At 35.1% G+C, this 18,022-nt stretch overlaps 1 protein-coding gene across 1 annotated transcript in view; it reads right to left on the bottom strand.

The window, feature by feature from the left end:
• Positions 1-18,020, bottom strand: part of LOC130050925 (uncharacterized) — a 25,853-nt gene extending 7,833 nt beyond the window's left edge. Inside the window, exons 1-3 of the mRNA XM_056151888.1 lie at positions 17,957-18,020; positions 7,924-8,417; positions 3,003-4,334 (exon numbers count right to left, since the gene is read on the bottom strand). Of these exons, the coding sequence (XP_056007863.1) occupies positions 3,003-3,169 (167 nt within the window). The 5' untranslated portion in view covers positions 3,170-4,334; positions 7,924-8,417; positions 17,957-18,020. The remainder of the gene's footprint in view (positions 1-3,002; positions 4,335-7,923; positions 8,418-17,956) is intronic.
• Between the last annotated feature and the right edge of the window lie 2 nt (positions 18,021-18,022).

Here is an 18,022-nt window from a genome sequence, read left to right as displayed (position 1 = left end):
TCCATTTAAAAAATTTATATTGATATTTTTTCAGGTATCCTTTAGTTATCTATAAAACTAAATCAGGGGAGAAGTCAGGGTGTTTTTAGGGTATGTAGGGGCCGAAATAAGGCCCCATTCCCAATGCTAAAAAACATGTATTTTTCCCACTTTTTGCTTTGAAATTCCCAAACAATGAAAACAAACCAAGCAGAGTAGCCTAATTGTTCATAAATCTTCTTCACAGGCCCACAGATTATAAGTTTTGCTTCACTGGGCCAGAAGAGCTGAAATTTACAAAAAAGGTCCCTGACATAGTGCAGATTCAAGTTTGGTAAAATCATGGCTCCCCGGGGCTGAGATGGGACCAGAATAGGGGTAAAACTTTTACAATAAAAATATAGAGCAAATCCTTATAACTCTTCTTCTCAAGAACCACTGGGCAAGAATAGTACAAATTTACATAAAATCTTCCTGACATAGTGCAGATTCAAGTTTGTAAAGATTATGGCCCGGGGGTAGGATGGGCCACAATAGGGGATCAAAGTTTTACATGCAAATATATCTATTAGAAATCTTAAAAAATCTTCTCAAGAACCACTGAGTTAGAAACGTTTACATTTACATGAGAGCTTCCTGACATACATGTAATGCAGATTCAAGATTGTTAAAAGCATGGCCCAGAGGGGTAGGGTGGGGCCACAATAGGGGATCGAAGTTTTACATACAATTATATTGAGAAAATTTATAAAAATCGTCTTCTCAAGAACAAATGGGCCAGAGATCTTTACATTTACATGAAAGTTTGCTGACATAGTGTTGATTCAAGTTTGTAAAAATTTTGGCCCCTTGGAGTAGGTTAAAGCCACAATAGGATCAAAGTTTAACATGCGAATATGTAGGGAAAATATTTAAATATGGGCCAAGGTGACTCAGGTATGTGATTTGGTCTATAGGCCTCTTGTTCATATTGCTTATTTTTTAAACGCTGCAAATGGAAATTTAGGTTGATATTGAAATATTTCGCGTTTAAACACCAGTCTGTAGCAGTGTTAGTGACCTGGATATCTTGAAGACATTAACACTGAGTAATCCCGTTGCGTAACCTCCGTGTTGGAAAATGTACAATAAAAGGTATGCAGACGCATTACGGCGTCTTGCATAAGTAAAGTGACACGAACGTAATCAATGCAGCCCAAGTTTTGGATTTTTAAATAATTCTCTCTTATACACGAGTTACCTGTAACATTTAGGCCTAAATCTCGCTTCGCTTGCTATCAATTGAAGAACACGATATCGATAATCATCAACATTTATTAACATAAAATAACGTTTCATTGCTTTTTAATTTCAGTTGTGCATGTAATAGTTTGATATGTGAATGAACAGGTGTATCAGCTGGTATATTGTAAACAACATACATGTACACAATACATCGGTGTACACTGTATTACATTGAAAATGTTCGGGAATCGAGTTTAGCAATGCTATTTCATGCTGACGTTACATTGAAAATTTAATTAAAGGATGTATAATTATACATTGAGGAAGGATGAACATTTACAATTAATATACAAAATTTGAATTCTGACAATCGAGGCTTATCGGGTCATGTTTAAACACAAACATTTACAATTAATATACAAAATTTGAATTGTGGTAGTCCTTAATCGGGAAGAGTTTATTCAACATCAGAAGTAACATACTGAAAGAGTAGTTAAAATAAATGCATTTGCACTATATATCAAAGATTAAATGCCGAAAATCATCACCACTTATATAACTGTATGTTATCTAAACCAAGTATATTTGGGAAAGAAGAAAAAAAGTTTATCAAGACACAACATTAAAAATCTAATAGGCCACCCCGATATAAAGAAAGTGCATGCCAATCAAGAAATCACATTTGTGTAATAATATAATATCAATATATATCTAACAAGCCGATGTAATTAATATTGGAACGGCCTGATAGAACCGTATCTATAAGGTACTATTAGTATAAGACACCGTTACACATCAAATAAATAAAATCAACTAATTTCAAAATAGATTTTCATGCGAGAACTTGACATCAATATAGTACATTGTATATATATTTACCAACAATATTAGGATTTTTCGCAGTTTTTTAAAGTTATGCACAATTTCTCTAGGATAATGTTGCGACAGAAAATGTTTGATTGTTCACGAGCGGTCGTAGGTTGTTATAAATATTCAATTGTTTAACTGCAACGCCTCCAATATGTTAGTAGAAATGTTTCCACAATCTATATGGTTCTATGGTTATTTTTCTTCTAAATGCCAACAGTTTATACGGTACTTTGTTATACACCTTAAAATATTTCTTATATAAAGCTAATACGATTTAGAAGTAACATTTCAACTGTTAAACCAATTCTCACACTCATGGTCTATTGACCGGTCAACAGTTTACGAACTGTTGACCGGGCAATAGTCTGCTTTATTTCTATTGGCTATGTAATTCACGTGGTTCTCGGTCTGCTGCTATGGCGAGGTTCACTGATTTGACTGATGAAGATCCAGAATTTAGTAGATGGATCGCAGCCCAGAAACACGAAAAATGTAATTGTTGATTTTTAATTAGGATATTACGTAAGTTTTCTTTTAAACGAGTGGAAGTGTTGATAAATGTATTCAATTCCTCTGTCATGTTAAAAATTCGAAGTCAACAAACTATGTCACATGGCATATGTATCTAGTAAAATATCGTAAAAATTAAAAGTGTATAACAAAACAGTTATAGACTGTGTCCTCGGACAACAGTTGTTTTGTTTGACCCTCGAACGGATCTGTTGCCCTTAGCCTACGGCTTCGGGCAACAGACTCGTTCTCGGGTCAAACAAAATAGCTGTTGTCCACTAACCCAGTCAATAACTGTATAATTTCACATACTGGGGCTTTAAATCACTGTTTAAACATTTTGTTTGAGTACGCAAAAATAATTGTCAGGGAGAAAGGGATATTTCTGAACTACGTGCTGTTTTTAATGTTCTACTTACCGTAACTTTTTCCCTGACTTTTGACTGAGTTCCTCTGCTGTACAAGGTTGTTGTATTTCGATGAAGGCATCGATTATCCCTGTTTTGTAACCGAAACAAAAGAGAAGGGTACTCAGTCCGTCTCTCACCATCTGCTTCAGATCTCGGGGAGTTCCAGGGGACGACATGTTAGTTGTCTAGGCAGAAGTCACTGTAAATCTACTGTCACAGAAGACGGGTGTCTAGTGAATGGACTACTCTATGGTACACACTCACTGGATGTGACGATTGCATACAAATGCTATCAACTGCAAATAATCTGTTATTCTGTTCTGTTCTGGATACTGTTAGTGCTTGTTATCACATCAGTGCCGCAACCTACTTTAATTTCACCTCTAATCTAGGTCAGGTCGATATATTGCAGATGTATGCATGTATTACACTGACGCGACAAGTGAACAAAAGCCGCGTGATACATTTAACAAAAACAAAAAATTGGATGAATTACTTTGGCGTAGTTTGCATATAATAAATACGAATATAAAATTCCTACAAAATAAGCGACTTGATCTCCAAAAGTTGAAATATATTACACCTTCTGAACTCTATCTTTTTCTTTCGAAATGAATGGAATAAACTACATTCTATACGATAAAATGTATTCATTTTACTTATCGAAACATACATTTAGTTGTCATCTTCAAATATGATAAATTATAAAATTGCTGTCCAACTTAACCCCCAAAAGAGAATCTGAATAAGTTATTCTAATTCTGGAAATCCATGAATGTTGTTGTTTTAATATATTTTGCTGTCTCTTCTATACCCGCATATCCCTAAAACGTTCTGGTATTTTGTTGTCACCCTGGTCCGTGGAAAATTATTTCTGAGGTCCTGGAGATGTGCAATAAGGTTTAAGAATTTTCCTTTTCATCCTGGGGCCGAAATTATTTAGGATCTGAAAAAGAAAAGAAATAAAAACCCTGATGACCAGAACTCCTCTCACAATTTACGCAGTAGCCAAATAATCTTTTGGAAGATGGTGGTGTCCTGTAGATGTGCAATAAGTACTTTTATCATGCCCTCACTCACTGCAGGTGTACAGTATGTTCATCTTAAGGTCCTAGACTATATTGCATGTATATGTTTCTGAGCATTTGTATATTTTATGTAAACAATCACTTTTGCTCAGTCATGCAGATGTTATCAGTAACTAAAAGGACCAACTTGCTGATTAGTTCGGCATTGACCTCTACCCTGGTTCCAGTTCAGATCCTGTCTTCTAGATCACTTAAGCAATTCACACAACAGCCATATCCGTTTTCGATCTTTTTGTTCATCTATATCGCTGTCCTTAAAACCATCATCTTTGAATCAATTTCAGTTTTATAATCATGCTACATATATCTGTAAATATGTAGTGGAGTGCAAAATATATAAAATGCATACACGGTGCAGTTATCCTAAGGTATGGAGTTGTAGGACTCGGAGACGGAGAACGTCGTCTCTGGCCGGGATCCGTGTTACAACTGCTTGCAGGGTGCCTGGGAAATGGGGATGACCAGTACTCATATATTGATCACATAGGACAGATTACTGACACCTCCTAAGTATTAACATACACAGGTTGAGTGGTGGATTATTTTCCACATTTTCTAGGTCTCTTGGTGGGACCAGGTTCCTAGGAGGAGTAAGCATCCGCTGTAGATCGATTACAACCCCTGAGCCCAATATCTTGATTAGATAAACAAACCAATCCGCATTCAAAATCAGTGCGCAACGAACGACCTAACAATCGGTATGAAACACGTCAGACAGCATTTGACAGGTTGTATTAGCAAACTACGTCGTTATAACGACTATAGAATTTGCGAAATGCTGTCTTTAAACGAGAGAGTTGAAACCCCTGTACTGTCAACTTGTTTGTCAGTAGCTTGCCTCGATTTAAAACCTGATCATATACTTAATAAGCGCTTGTGTATCGAATCAGGTGAGAGACATCAACACCATATGCAGGTGATAATGGAATATTGCTACATAAATATGGGAAGTTGACGACGGAGAAGCTGCAATCATTCCGTTTTTCATAAAGTTGAGTTGTTAGTTTGCCATAAGCATCTATGTTATCAACATTTATGCAATCAACTTCTAAATTTTCTGATGTGTATCAAACTTATCTCGACAGAATAGAGTACACAAACAAGTGTGTTGGCAGTTTTTGTCACTTTACTTACTGTAAACTATAAATGACAGAACAAATACAATACAATGTATAAATGATAAATGAAAATTCACAATGGGCAATGCGACATCAATGGTTATATTCCATATTCTCAATGACCAAGAATCGTCAAGGCTTAACCAATATTCACAATGAAGTCCATCATCAATAAGCGTTCAATATTCATAGGTCAATGAAGTTAAATGGTAAATGTTCAATATTTTCGTTGTATGATACACATTCAATGGTGATCAGTGGATTTTACACACAGTGGTCTACATCGACTTTTTCAATAGTGTATGGTGTAGAAACAATGAAAATGGCACAATGACGGAAGCTCAAATTATTGGCCAGAGACTCTGAGAAAATGAACGGAATCTGTGGCAGGGCTTCAAGCAAAGTTCGGCCATATGTCCGAAGGCGTCAGATCCCATGGTGTTCATATATATCTCAACTAATTTGATATGCAAGAGCTTGTTCTGGGTATAGTCAGTTTTTAAATCGAGGTAAGCTACTGACAAACAAGTTGATGGTACAGGGATTTCAACAGTCTCGATTGAAGTCAGCATTTCGCAAATTCTATGGTCGTTATAACGATCTAGTTCGTCAATACAATCTCGCATTGGGTCAAATGCTGTCTGACGTGTTTCATACCGATTGTTAAGCCGTTCTTGGCACACTGATTTGACTGCGGATAACTCCGTTTACCTGATCAGGATATGGGGCTCACGGCGGGTGTGACCGGTCAACAGGGGATGCTTACTCCTCCTAGGCACCTGATCCCACCTCTGATGTGTCCAGGGGTCCGTGTTTGCCCAACTATCTATTTTGTATTGCTTGTAGGAGTTATGAGATTGATCACTGTTCGTTATCTTCACCTTGCATAAGTACTTTTTTGGCAAAGAAATGATCACGCCATATCCAGATTGCAGCAACTATGGGTACGAGTTCCAGAAATGTAATGTCTCTACGTATTTGAGGGTACCAAGAATTTGGCCAGTAGAGGACTGCCCAAAGGTTTTCAAAAAACACACCCCACTACAGGAACCACAACTGTAGGTGAAAAGGTTGAGTGACCCATTGTCAGACCAAACTATGTCAAGGAATGGGGTTTTACCATTGTAGTTTTCAAGAAATTGGAGCTATACCCGAGCATCTTCCTTCATTGAGTTAGTTACTCTTCTAAGGAAATATGATTTTTTTTAATACCATATATTGCATTGTGAAATCGACGGGAGAATGCCCTGCTGCCAGGAAGTGCTTTAGCAAAACAGTTGAGTGAGCCACAAAGCGACTGCATATCTTTCACAGAAATTTCTTGGAACAAAGGAATGAAGCTAAGGAAGACTGAAGCTCTGAACATTAATTAATAACAGCTGTAATGACAATAGCTTGTGTAACTGTGTTGATACCTAACCCATGAAACGATAAATTAGTAGTCGGGCCCTGCGTTTTCTTTGCATTAATAGGGATACCAAACTATTGACACAAGGTGTCAAAGGACTTTGCAAGGTCTGAACGATGTGACGTGTCCCCCTTTCCAACAAAACAAAAAATCATCTAAGTAATGTATATTTTCTGACTATTACGCCTTTTAGTCAGTACCCAGTGGAGGAATGATGAGACTTTTTCAAGCGTTGAGCATCTATAGAACACCCGAAAGACATACACTTATCGAAATAGAATTTACCGTCAATACACATACCTATCAAGCATAAATCAGAGGGATGAATTTGTAACAGGTGAAATGCAGTCGACAAGTCCATTTTGAATAACAACGTGCCCTTGCCTAGAGTTTGGATCATAGACATTGCCTGATCAAAATATGCGTAAGAGACTGAACATAGGGCAGGCTCAATGAAATCGTTGACACTATTTCCTATAGGAGCAGACAAGTTTGTTATCACTCGCCATCCCCTGTCTTTTCATGGACGACTCCAAAGGGATTGCATCTCAAATTGAACATAGGTGGGCTGTTGAATGGCCCTGCCATGCGACCAAGTTATATTTCTTTCGTGATTTTGGCAAGTAGCTCAGAGCTATGATCAGTAGCAGGTATCATATTTTTGTGTTGTAATGGGAGCCTTAAGCCAGTGTAATTCAAATAAAAGCCAATTTGAAAACCACACAAAAGACATTGAGCTATGTTTTTGTCAGGGTATAGAGCTAAGTAATCTTAAATAATATGAATCTTAATTGGAGTTGAACCTAGGGCCCACAAATGACTGCCGTGGGTGGGAAGTGGACTGAGGTGAGTTGGGACGAAAATAACTGGTTTGATTGAGGGGTATTTTGACGGGTGTTGGTGGATTCGTTTGAATGTAGTTATCAGCAATGGATGCGTTGATGAGTCTTGTGGCAATACATACACAAATGCTGGTATTGGCAAAGTTGCTTACTGCACGAACCCTTGTAATTATAATCGTAGCACGTCAAATTTGACTGTGTTTCCTGCGTTATGAACTGATTAGCCATATAAATGAGCCAAAGTTCGGCATCAACAGAGCCCCAGGGAAGTGATGTGGGACATGGAGACCCAAATTATCTGACACACTGATAAGAGGCATTGGATTATTAGCAGATGATTGGAAATTGTCCTGGTGAAGATCCGGCTTTGTCAGCTGAAGCTGGGTAGCACTGGATACTGGTAGGACTAGTGTCATCAGTGATTCTGGTGGCACCGAGGGACTTCCTTACAACATGACCCAGCCTTGTACTTACGGGACGGGTCCTTGCATAGGGTAATGTGGACTTCCTTTTCGACTGCTTAGCCCTCAACATTTTAATGATGGAAAATTACCTTGGGATAATAAACAGTAATAAGTGTATGTCAAAACAAAAACAAACAAAACAAGTTCAGCTAAATAATACAAATGGCGTGTGCACGGCTAAAATGCGGCAAAAACAGTGGTTTAATTGTTGATCCAGATAAAATTAAAATTGATACAACTATTTACATACTGTTAATCACTGGAAGATTTGAAAGTAAACACTCACTGTTACTGAAATGGGGTAATAGTTAAACGTTGTTCCATATAGATATGAAATCAATAACACTTGCGCCCTGATGATCACTGGAAAGCGTAATACTTAAAATCAAACACTCACCGTTAGTTCTCTTACTAAATTACTTTACCAAATATGTTACTTGATGCATTAAAAAAGGTAGATGAATTCGGATTGGCAGTTGAAGAAACGTTTTCTTGTTGTGAAATCTGTAAAGAAAGCGATTACTGCGCATGGTCCAGATGATGATGTTGCGGAGATTGACGATGATCACCGATGGGCATTGCACTAATCAAGGACATGGGAGTTGTCTATCTTGAGCACATAATTGTTCTATGCGTTCTCAATAACAGGACTTAACTCGTATTGAGTTAAGTCTGATTATATATGGACTAGTGTTAAAGTTTTACACTACCTAGAACATGTCTTATTTATTACTTGTAATTGCAGATTTACCTTATATTGAATATTTGGGGAAAATGTTACAAGTGTAGTTATCCATATTTTCCAAAGTGTTGTATAAATAAATTTAATAAAAGAATAAAATAAAAATATTGTTTCACATTACTACGTATATATCTTAAATGTTTGTAATCCTTTTACCCAATAATTCTGGAATATATTTGAATTACACATGTAGGAATGTTATAAGGAGTCCGGTTTTCAGTGGTCTAATACCAGCCTAATGAGTGTTTAATTTTCATCACATTATCATTTTTTTTGAAAAATTCCAATTAATTAAGAAAACAATATGTGAATACCTTTTCAGAAACATTAAATAAGTATAAAATGTGTATCAGATATCATGGGTGAAGGAATTAAGATAGCAAATTCTTATTCTTAGAGCATGGTGATGTTGTAAGAGTGATCTCCCTTTACTCAATTCAAGAATTTTATATTTTGATAATTTGACGAACACTCTTTATACAGGTATATACATATGACCCCCCCCCCCCCTGAAAATTATAATAAATGAAATAATTTACTTAAAAGCTGAACATTTTATCTGTTTTTGGAGTAGTGTAAGATGATGTTGTCAATGGTAACTAAATAAGCCACTGAACACCATGTCGATTACCACATTTTGATAAAACTCTCAGAAGTCTCAAAATGCATCGCAATGCATAATTATGACAAGATATGCCGGGAATTCCATTAATTAAAGTCAATGTACATTCATTTCTTAGATCTTTTGTTCTCAATATCCAGATACATTTGATGAGCTATATTTTTTGTGTATAATTTTTATATTTACGTCTAATTTTGGCGCGTATCACTCTGATGTAAAAAAAAAAACTCTCCCCACGTATGAATACATTTTCATTATTTAAACACAGTTTAATGCAGCGTCATCTATTTTAATGGCTTTTTTGTACAGCGATGGTTAATGGAATTCAAAATAATCAGACATTTACGACTATGAGTATGCATGAGAAGGCAAAAATAACGAACAGTGACCAATCTCATAACTCCTATAAGGAATGCAAAATAGAGAGTAAGGCAAACAAGGACCCCTAGATATACCAGTGGTGGGATCAGGTGCCTAGGAGAGTTAATATTCCCCTGTCGACCGGTCACACCCGTCGTGAGCCATATGTCTTGATCAGGTTAACGGAGTAATTCGTAGCCAAAATCAGTAAAACAACGAAAATGTAAAATTGAAATATTCCCGAACGAACACACTCCTGCTAAGAAAAACTTTCGAAACCCTTCATGTAAGTTTCAACGACTCCCAAACCCCTCCTTCAAGTTTCATTGACTCCTCATGCCCATTCTTTAAGGATGACTCTACTCGTGGTAATATGGGGATACATGTGTTTTATTTTGTATGCACAAAGTAGAACAGTAATATGTGTTTTTGTTTGTTGGCAATGAATTTTAAATAAACTAACAAAAAATGATTAATACATGACAATAATCTTTTACTTTTTTTCTCCTCATTTTACGACATTCATAATGACGTTACGATTGTAACCAAACTCGAGCTCGAAGATACGCGCAGTATACAATGTCGCATTTAGTCTATTTTAAAAGAGCCCAGAAACATACATGGACGATTCATTAAAAGTAAAAGGGTTGTTATAGATGAGACTGCATCTGATATTCTCACAAGTGAGTGGCAGACAACGACAAATACAGACAAGCAGGCACAACCACATACATAGTACAGTACTGTACATAGTGTCAGACGAGAGGGGAGAATGGAAGAATGTTAGCGATGTAGTACCCGAATCAGAGGCTGCTGATATAGGATTGAATGAATTTGTGAGTCTTTCAATATGCAAAAGATTTGTGTATGAAAATAAAATCTACAAACTAAGTAGATCTGTACTTAAATTGATCTGTGATCTTCCTGATCCCGTCTAGTCGGTAGTCATGAGCGAATTTCGTTTTGATTAAAAAGTGTAATCTATAACATTGGTTTTTTTTAATCGCCATCGTATTTAGCGAATTTAATTTATTAAAAAGATTTCAATGGGAAAAGGGCGTTTCTCCCACATAGAAAATTATGGTGCGCTGTTCGTGTACAAATCAGTTAAAATAAGGGGTGATTTTGTTGACTACATGTACATACTAAATATGTTTCTATTGGGCTACTAGATCGATAATTTTTTTTCCTGATCAGTTCTGGAAAATAAGATTATTTTATCAAAAATTTACTTCAAATATTCCTTCAAAGTGTAATTGTCAAAAAAGTTTTAATGATGTTAAAATTTGTTTTATATAGGTATTGAAAATGCAGATTTAAAAAAATCCTGATGATAATTTCAACAGTATTTTATGCACAATCAAAAATTCATATATACCATTTTGCACAATAAATTCTTTTATAGTAACAATTTGTTGATCAAGGCATTAAAAATAATCCCTGGCGAGACAAAAATTTGAGTTGGTTGAAGTTGGTGTATTAGCAGTGAAGCAGTTTGGTGGTAAACCTAATAATATCTTTTGTTCTATTGTTAAGAATTTACAGTATTGATAGAAATTGAGTTCGAATATTTGCTTTTTAGCTGCACCCATTTGGTAATCCCCGTAAGAGGGATGAGTCATGGTGTCATCATGTGAGGAACCATATCAGGAAGTGCTCATTTCTTCTTTATGGCCACATGGAAATTGACTGTTAAAACTGGTTTTTGGATAATAACTCAAGTACTTTGTATTCTATTCAAACTAAATTTGGACATATGAATACGTACAAAGAAGGGACGATGTCTATCAGTTTTGGGGTCAGGGCCCATATTTACTAAAGTTCGTAGACGTAAACGTAGCGTAAATCTAGACGTAGCGTACGTTTACGTGTGGGACGGTATTCACTAACAGTCGTAGACGTAGATTTACGTCAGAAATAAGCGTAACTCTACGTGTGCTATACTAGTACACGTAAGCTGATCGTAACTTTAAGAATAAACAAAGCAAATGGCGACTTGTCATTTTTATCGATAATTTCTTGCGTAAAGACCTTACAAACCCTCTAGATGCATATAAGCTGGTTAGTAATACACACATTAATTGTATTTATTCAGATTATCGTTTTCTTTGAGATCATCTGCAATTGTGTGACAATTCTCAAAATTTTGAGCCCGATCTAATTTACCTTGTGGCGGATCTCAGTGTGATTTAAAATCAAACCTCTCACATCGCTCGATATACAGACAGTCGCTGTCCGCATATCGAGCAAAGTGCGAAATTTGATTTTAATCAGACTGGGTGGATCTAACCTTGCCTTTAGAAATAATTGGGAAGCTTTTTATTTTAGTCATGCAGGTTATTTAAAAAAAAAAAGAATATTTGCCATTTATCTTATTATATAGGGTAGGTCTAGCATCTTTCAGGGAAATACGTTTTCTTTTTAATTTTCCAAACATGGTGGAATTAATGTATATATATATATATATATATATATATATATATATATATATGCAATCAAACATGCAATATTTTTTATTTGAAAAGAAGAGAGTCACTGTGTGTACAAGAATACATGGTGATCGACAGCTATAGAAAAACTATTTCTGCTTATAGATATGTGATCTTTACTTTGTGGTTATAAGCAAATATTGGTAGTCCAAATAACTATTTGTTACATTGTAACTTACACAACAGGGAAATGAGCCTCTAAATAAATATTTCTTTAAAAAAAAAAGATATGCATTTCATTCCAAGAATACAATTTTGTGTAATTTGTTTAAGAGAGCAATTGTGATGCCTACTAGTGTAGTCATGTGTAGACTTTCAATCTTTCAGAGTGCCATTTCCTTTAACTATAATCCTACAGGAGTCAAACCTTCATTGATAATGCATATATATGAATCTTTCTACCATTCATGATTTGTATGTAATTGACCTTTATATGTGATCAGCTAGGTAAAAGTCTTTGCAGTGTATATTACCAAACTCCAAGGATGATGCCTTCAACATATATATTATTTTGTTGAAGCCCATCCCCCCCCCCAATTTACCAAAATCTCACTGATAAAAGTTCACTCTGAAGGCTTCTCACATTAAACCGACATATGTACTAATGCTCCTCTTTACAAATTTTAACCCACCAGACAACTTTGTTGACAAATATTTAAGATTTATTTATTATGTCATCTTTTTAATATCAAGATGTTAAAATAATTCTAGAAATGGAAGTAATACATGTACATGTCAATATCAATAACAACATGAAAATTCATCTAAAAATTTATCTATTAACAAATATAATTACATGTACATAATTGTATGCATGTACATGTACTTAATTTCTTAAACATGTATTGTAACAAATTCTATTTTGCTGAATATCAAACTTTTTTTTATTTTACTGTCAATTTTTAAATGTCCATATGATATAAATGAATAAATAAATATATAAGATGACATCAATATAGTAGATGGACCATCAGCATGGATTGATCAGTGGGTAGAGTACCAGACTACGGGTCATGGGTTAGATTCTCAATCCTGCCATATATTTTTGAATCATTCCTCTGCTCGTCCTTTTACACAATCATGGCAATGGAAGATGAACATTACTCGGTTTCGCAAAAGGTTTTTCAGGCCATTACAGCAATGTACCCATAGACCTAGAAAAATAATAGTATTACATTGATTTAAATAAACAACTGTCATTACACTGCAATCAAATTTCATAAGGCTTGAAAAATACATGCAACATAATTGTTAGTTAAATAAACTGTAAAATTGTGATAATACTGATTTTATTTACAGTATATTTATCTACCGTACACCATATCTGGGAAGATATCATTAAATATCACCTACAATTTCTAATTTTAATGATTTATAACCCAAGAGCCCATATTAAGAAAAAGATTTCAAATGACCCCAAGGTCAACTTTAGTATTTTTTCATTAACCATTCCCCTTGTAATGAAATTGGCTTCTTTCCAAACCAGAAAAAAATACTTTTTAACCAAGAATGGTAAGTTTCAGTTAAGGTCATTCACGTTTATAAATAAAAAATATTTTTTTGTGACAATTCAGGTACAATTCACTTGCATTCTATTTTCTTTCTACAAAATTCTCAGGTTTAATTAGTCTAGAGTTAACATATTTTGATAGTTCCTGGTTGTGGCAAGTAAAAATGTAAAATCAGCTGATATGTACTGCAGTAAGGTATATGAATGGGATTTTACTGTAGCAAAGAAGGTGAGAAAAATCTTTAGCACAATTGAGTATTGAACCTGGTACCTTTGCACCGAGCTACTCAGGCTGACATATAATACATGGTAGTACAACATTATAAATTTAATGGGGCATATTTGCTGTGAAAGTGATGGCTACCATTTTTATCTCTCAAAATCTCCCAGTGGCAAAGGAATATGTATTACTGACTAATAAAAATATTTCTTTAGTAAAAAAAAAAAACAGAAACCTAACAAGAGGCCCACAGGCCTTATCGGTCACCTGAATACTAGTGGAAAAGTATTATTACTTACATGGACTATGAAATCTAGAAAAAATTTCCTGTTCTAAATATCTAAGCTAATTATATTCTAATGTTCAGCAACAATATAAAACAAGATGTGTTCTTAAAACTTCACATCCCTCAAAGTGCATACACTGATGAAAGGCTTTAAATAGGTGTATTCACATGAAAACATCAAAAGATATGACTAATTTGGACTCATCTTAAAGTCATAACCCTGGGTTGTGAAATTCACCATTTTTTGTACATCCTTTTCTGCATTTATATTTTATACAGTATCAGCAAACTTACACATAAATACTATATACTAAGTTTGGCCCCACCCTGGGGGTCAAAACTCTTACTCTGGGAGAAATCAAATTTACAATTTTGGTAAAAGACTTCCTGCTCTATCCATTTAGTTTCAATTTATTATCAATAGCATTAAAGAAGATGTAAAAGTGTTTTATACACATAAACACTATATAACAAGATTTGCCCCGCCCTGGGGTCAAAACCCCTACCCCGGGGATCATGAAATTTACAATTTTGGTAGAGGCCTGCCTGCTCTACATCACTATGCATTTAGTTTTTCTTATATATGTGTGTTTCTTGAAAAGAAGATTTTTGAAAATTGGTCCCCCTTGTCCCAATGATGCTTCATACCAAATTTGAAAAGAATTGGACTAGTAGTTATTAAGAAGTTAAAAATGTTCAATTGTTAACGCACGACGAATGAAAACTAATTACAATAGGTTACTGAGTAAACTCAGGTGACCTAATAAAAGTACATTTGATAACCGCTTTTAGTGTAAAGAAATATATACATGTAAAGAAGAATTATTGGCTTGCAAGATAATAATTATTTAATCACCAAAATTACATATATTCATTTGCTTGCTTTGAGATTAAAAGGTGTTTCAAATAACTGAATACATGTGTTATTAATGATCAGAAATATATAATATAGAGCAATTTTTATTGAGTGTTGATTTCAAATTTTGGTGACAAAATTACAGCTATTATTTTGGAAATCATGCAAGAGCTTTTAATATCGAGGAGATAAAAAATAATTTCAAAGAAACATAGTGTATGTCCTTAGATTGGTTAAATTTCTATTTGCCAAAAAGGTGAAGATATGCTTAGACAGACAGGTACAAAACATGCAAAATGGACAAACTTTGATCATAAAAACTCATAAATTTATGTTCTTAAAGCTTTGCCTAAGGATTTAATCATCAATACATTACAAAAATAATTACGTCATGTACCATGTACCATAATTTGTTTTGGATTTTTTAAAACTTTGTAAGTACAGAAATGATTAAATGTGTACAAACAGTGGATATACTTACATCATATATATGTACTGTACATCTTGCATCCCAATCCTAACCCTGAGGCATCATGGAAAATCTTTCAGGAGAGGGCATGAAGAGAAATGCATCTAAATCAAGGAATGCTGCTGTCTGTTTGGCAATTTATTTCTTGACCACCTTTATGACACTTTGAAAAATAACAGAGGTCAGCTAACTTGGATATCTAGTGCATGTTACATGTATATCACACCTAATATCTCCAATTAATATATAGTCAATGTTATTCTACATTTAAAAAATTAACACTGACTTCACACAGTTGTACAACTGTATTTGAATGCGATTTTGTTTCACAATATTTTCTGAAAGTTTTGCACATGGATGTGCACAAGCAATAATTGAAATGATGCTAAAAGAGACTGTAACTGTTCTCATCTGGTACCGAGTCCATTCACCCTATCTACCTGTTCGCCCAGAGTATATATTGATAAAGCAGTAATAATTTTCATATTTTATAACCATGCAATAAAGGGTCACGTACAAATCACACCTTTTAGAATTAGTGCCTGTATATATAATGTATATTTTTGATTAATTTTCCAACAATAATCTTGTTTTTCTTTTGTGAAAGCATGTGCGTACATGTGTACAGGTAGCTATGATACTGCTTTGATGTTGTCCCAGTCATGAAATTAAAAAAATGGGATAAATAATTTTGAATTTCAATTGTGGTATTGTCAAAAGTTTGAAGTTACCATGTACACAAATGAGCTTGTGTCTTAATGTGTTAATAGTGGGCACATATAAAATTGTAAATAACTAACACATATGTATATGTGCTCACTATTTAGAAATTAAGATCCAGGCATTATAGCAGCTACATAGGTTGAGAACAAAATGAATAAGGGACTGTGATTTTGCGATGTGTGTCATGTACTGAATCCCCTTGAAGTCAATTTGACAGGTTGGGAACACTTCCCCTATAGCGAGACATTCTCGCTAAAACGCGATTATCCCTCTTTAGCGAGAAATAAACTGTTTTGGTGTCTTTATTGAAAATAATGGCAAATCCCGTGCAACGCTGAATAAGTCCGACACACACTCAACATGAAGCGAATTGTCTCTATGAAATTGACGACATAGTCAAGAAATTTCATATCAAAGTTGCTTCATAAGAGAGAAGCAGTCTGAAATCCAATACACATCGTGAGTGTTTTTGTTTTGATTAATATATTTGCAGAAGCATCACACATTTTAGCACTTTTTCTTCTTTTCACGTGAAACACGAAGAGATGTATTCCACGGGTGTTTTTCTCTGTTGTACAGGATATATTTACTCTCGCTAGAGAGGGATAATCGCGTTTTAAAATAGCGAGAATATCTCGCTATAGGGGAAGTGTTCCCAACCTGATTAACATTATTTAGGGGCCTAGTGACGAGTAGTCAGTGGTAAAACATTTAAGGTTATTACTACACAAACAACTTAACTTACTTGTCAGTCCATGCCGACTTCTTTTTGAACACCTACAGCATCGCAGATCCATGCACAAGTCAAATGCGTTAAATTTGATGAATCTTCCATTTGGATTTGTAAACAACACTGAATAACGGTACAGTTGATCGACATGCCGTTGGCAGACATACGAATACGTTGAAATTCGTTGCTTTCTCACAAAGTTCTGTGTTCTTTTTCGTCATAATGCGGCGGTAGCGCAGGGAATTCAAAGTAAATGAGCAAATTCACACTTTTTACGCTTCGAAGTGAAAATAGCCACTGCGCACGCGTAAGTGCAATCGTACATCGTAAGTTACGTTTGCGGCTACGAACGGTTTTGTGAATACCATTTTATCAGTACGTAACTCTAATCTTAAGTCAGACGTAAATTCTACGTTTACGATTACGTCTCCGAACTTTAGTAAATATGGGTCCAGAATGTCAAAGATCAAGGTCACAGTGCATAAAAATTAGAAAATGAATTTCTAAATTTTATAACAGCAATTAAATATACATCCGTATTTTCAAGCTAGTAACGAAGTACTTAGCTACTGGGCTGTAGAGACCCTCGGGGACTAACAGTCCACCAGCAGAGGCCTCGACGCAGGGGTCATAATGTAAAACTTATACGGTACCAATTTTGATGCACCAGATGCGCATTTCGACAAATAATGTCTCTTCAGTGATGCTCAACCGAAATGTTTGAAATCCGAAATAACTATGAAGTTTTAGATCTAAATATAGCCAAAAACAGCGTGCCAAACAAGTGGAGCCAAATTCGTCCAAGGATAAGAGCTATGCATGAGGGAGATAATCCTTAATTTTGAAATGAATTTCTAAATTTTATAACAGCAATTAAATATACATCCGTATTTTCAAGCTAGTAACGAAGTACTTAGCTACTGGGCTGTAAGGAATACAAAATAATTAGTTGGGCAAACACGGACCCCTGGACAGACCAGAGGTGGAATCAGGTGCCTAGAAGGAGTAAGCATCCCCAATTTCATTATCAGCGTACCTGAGATACATGATTTTCTGATCACCCGTTGTTCGTAATCCGTCTGTAAAAATCCGTTCGTCTCTC

The sequence above is a fragment of the Ostrea edulis genome, chromosome 10, assembly GCF_947568905.1.
Source record: "Ostrea edulis chromosome 10, xbOstEdul1.1, whole genome shotgun sequence".
Taxonomy (NCBI): domain Eukaryota; kingdom Metazoa; phylum Mollusca; class Bivalvia; order Ostreida; family Ostreidae; genus Ostrea; species Ostrea edulis.
Note: the sequence above shows the minus strand (reverse complement) of the source record. Positions and strands in the feature narration are given on the sequence as shown.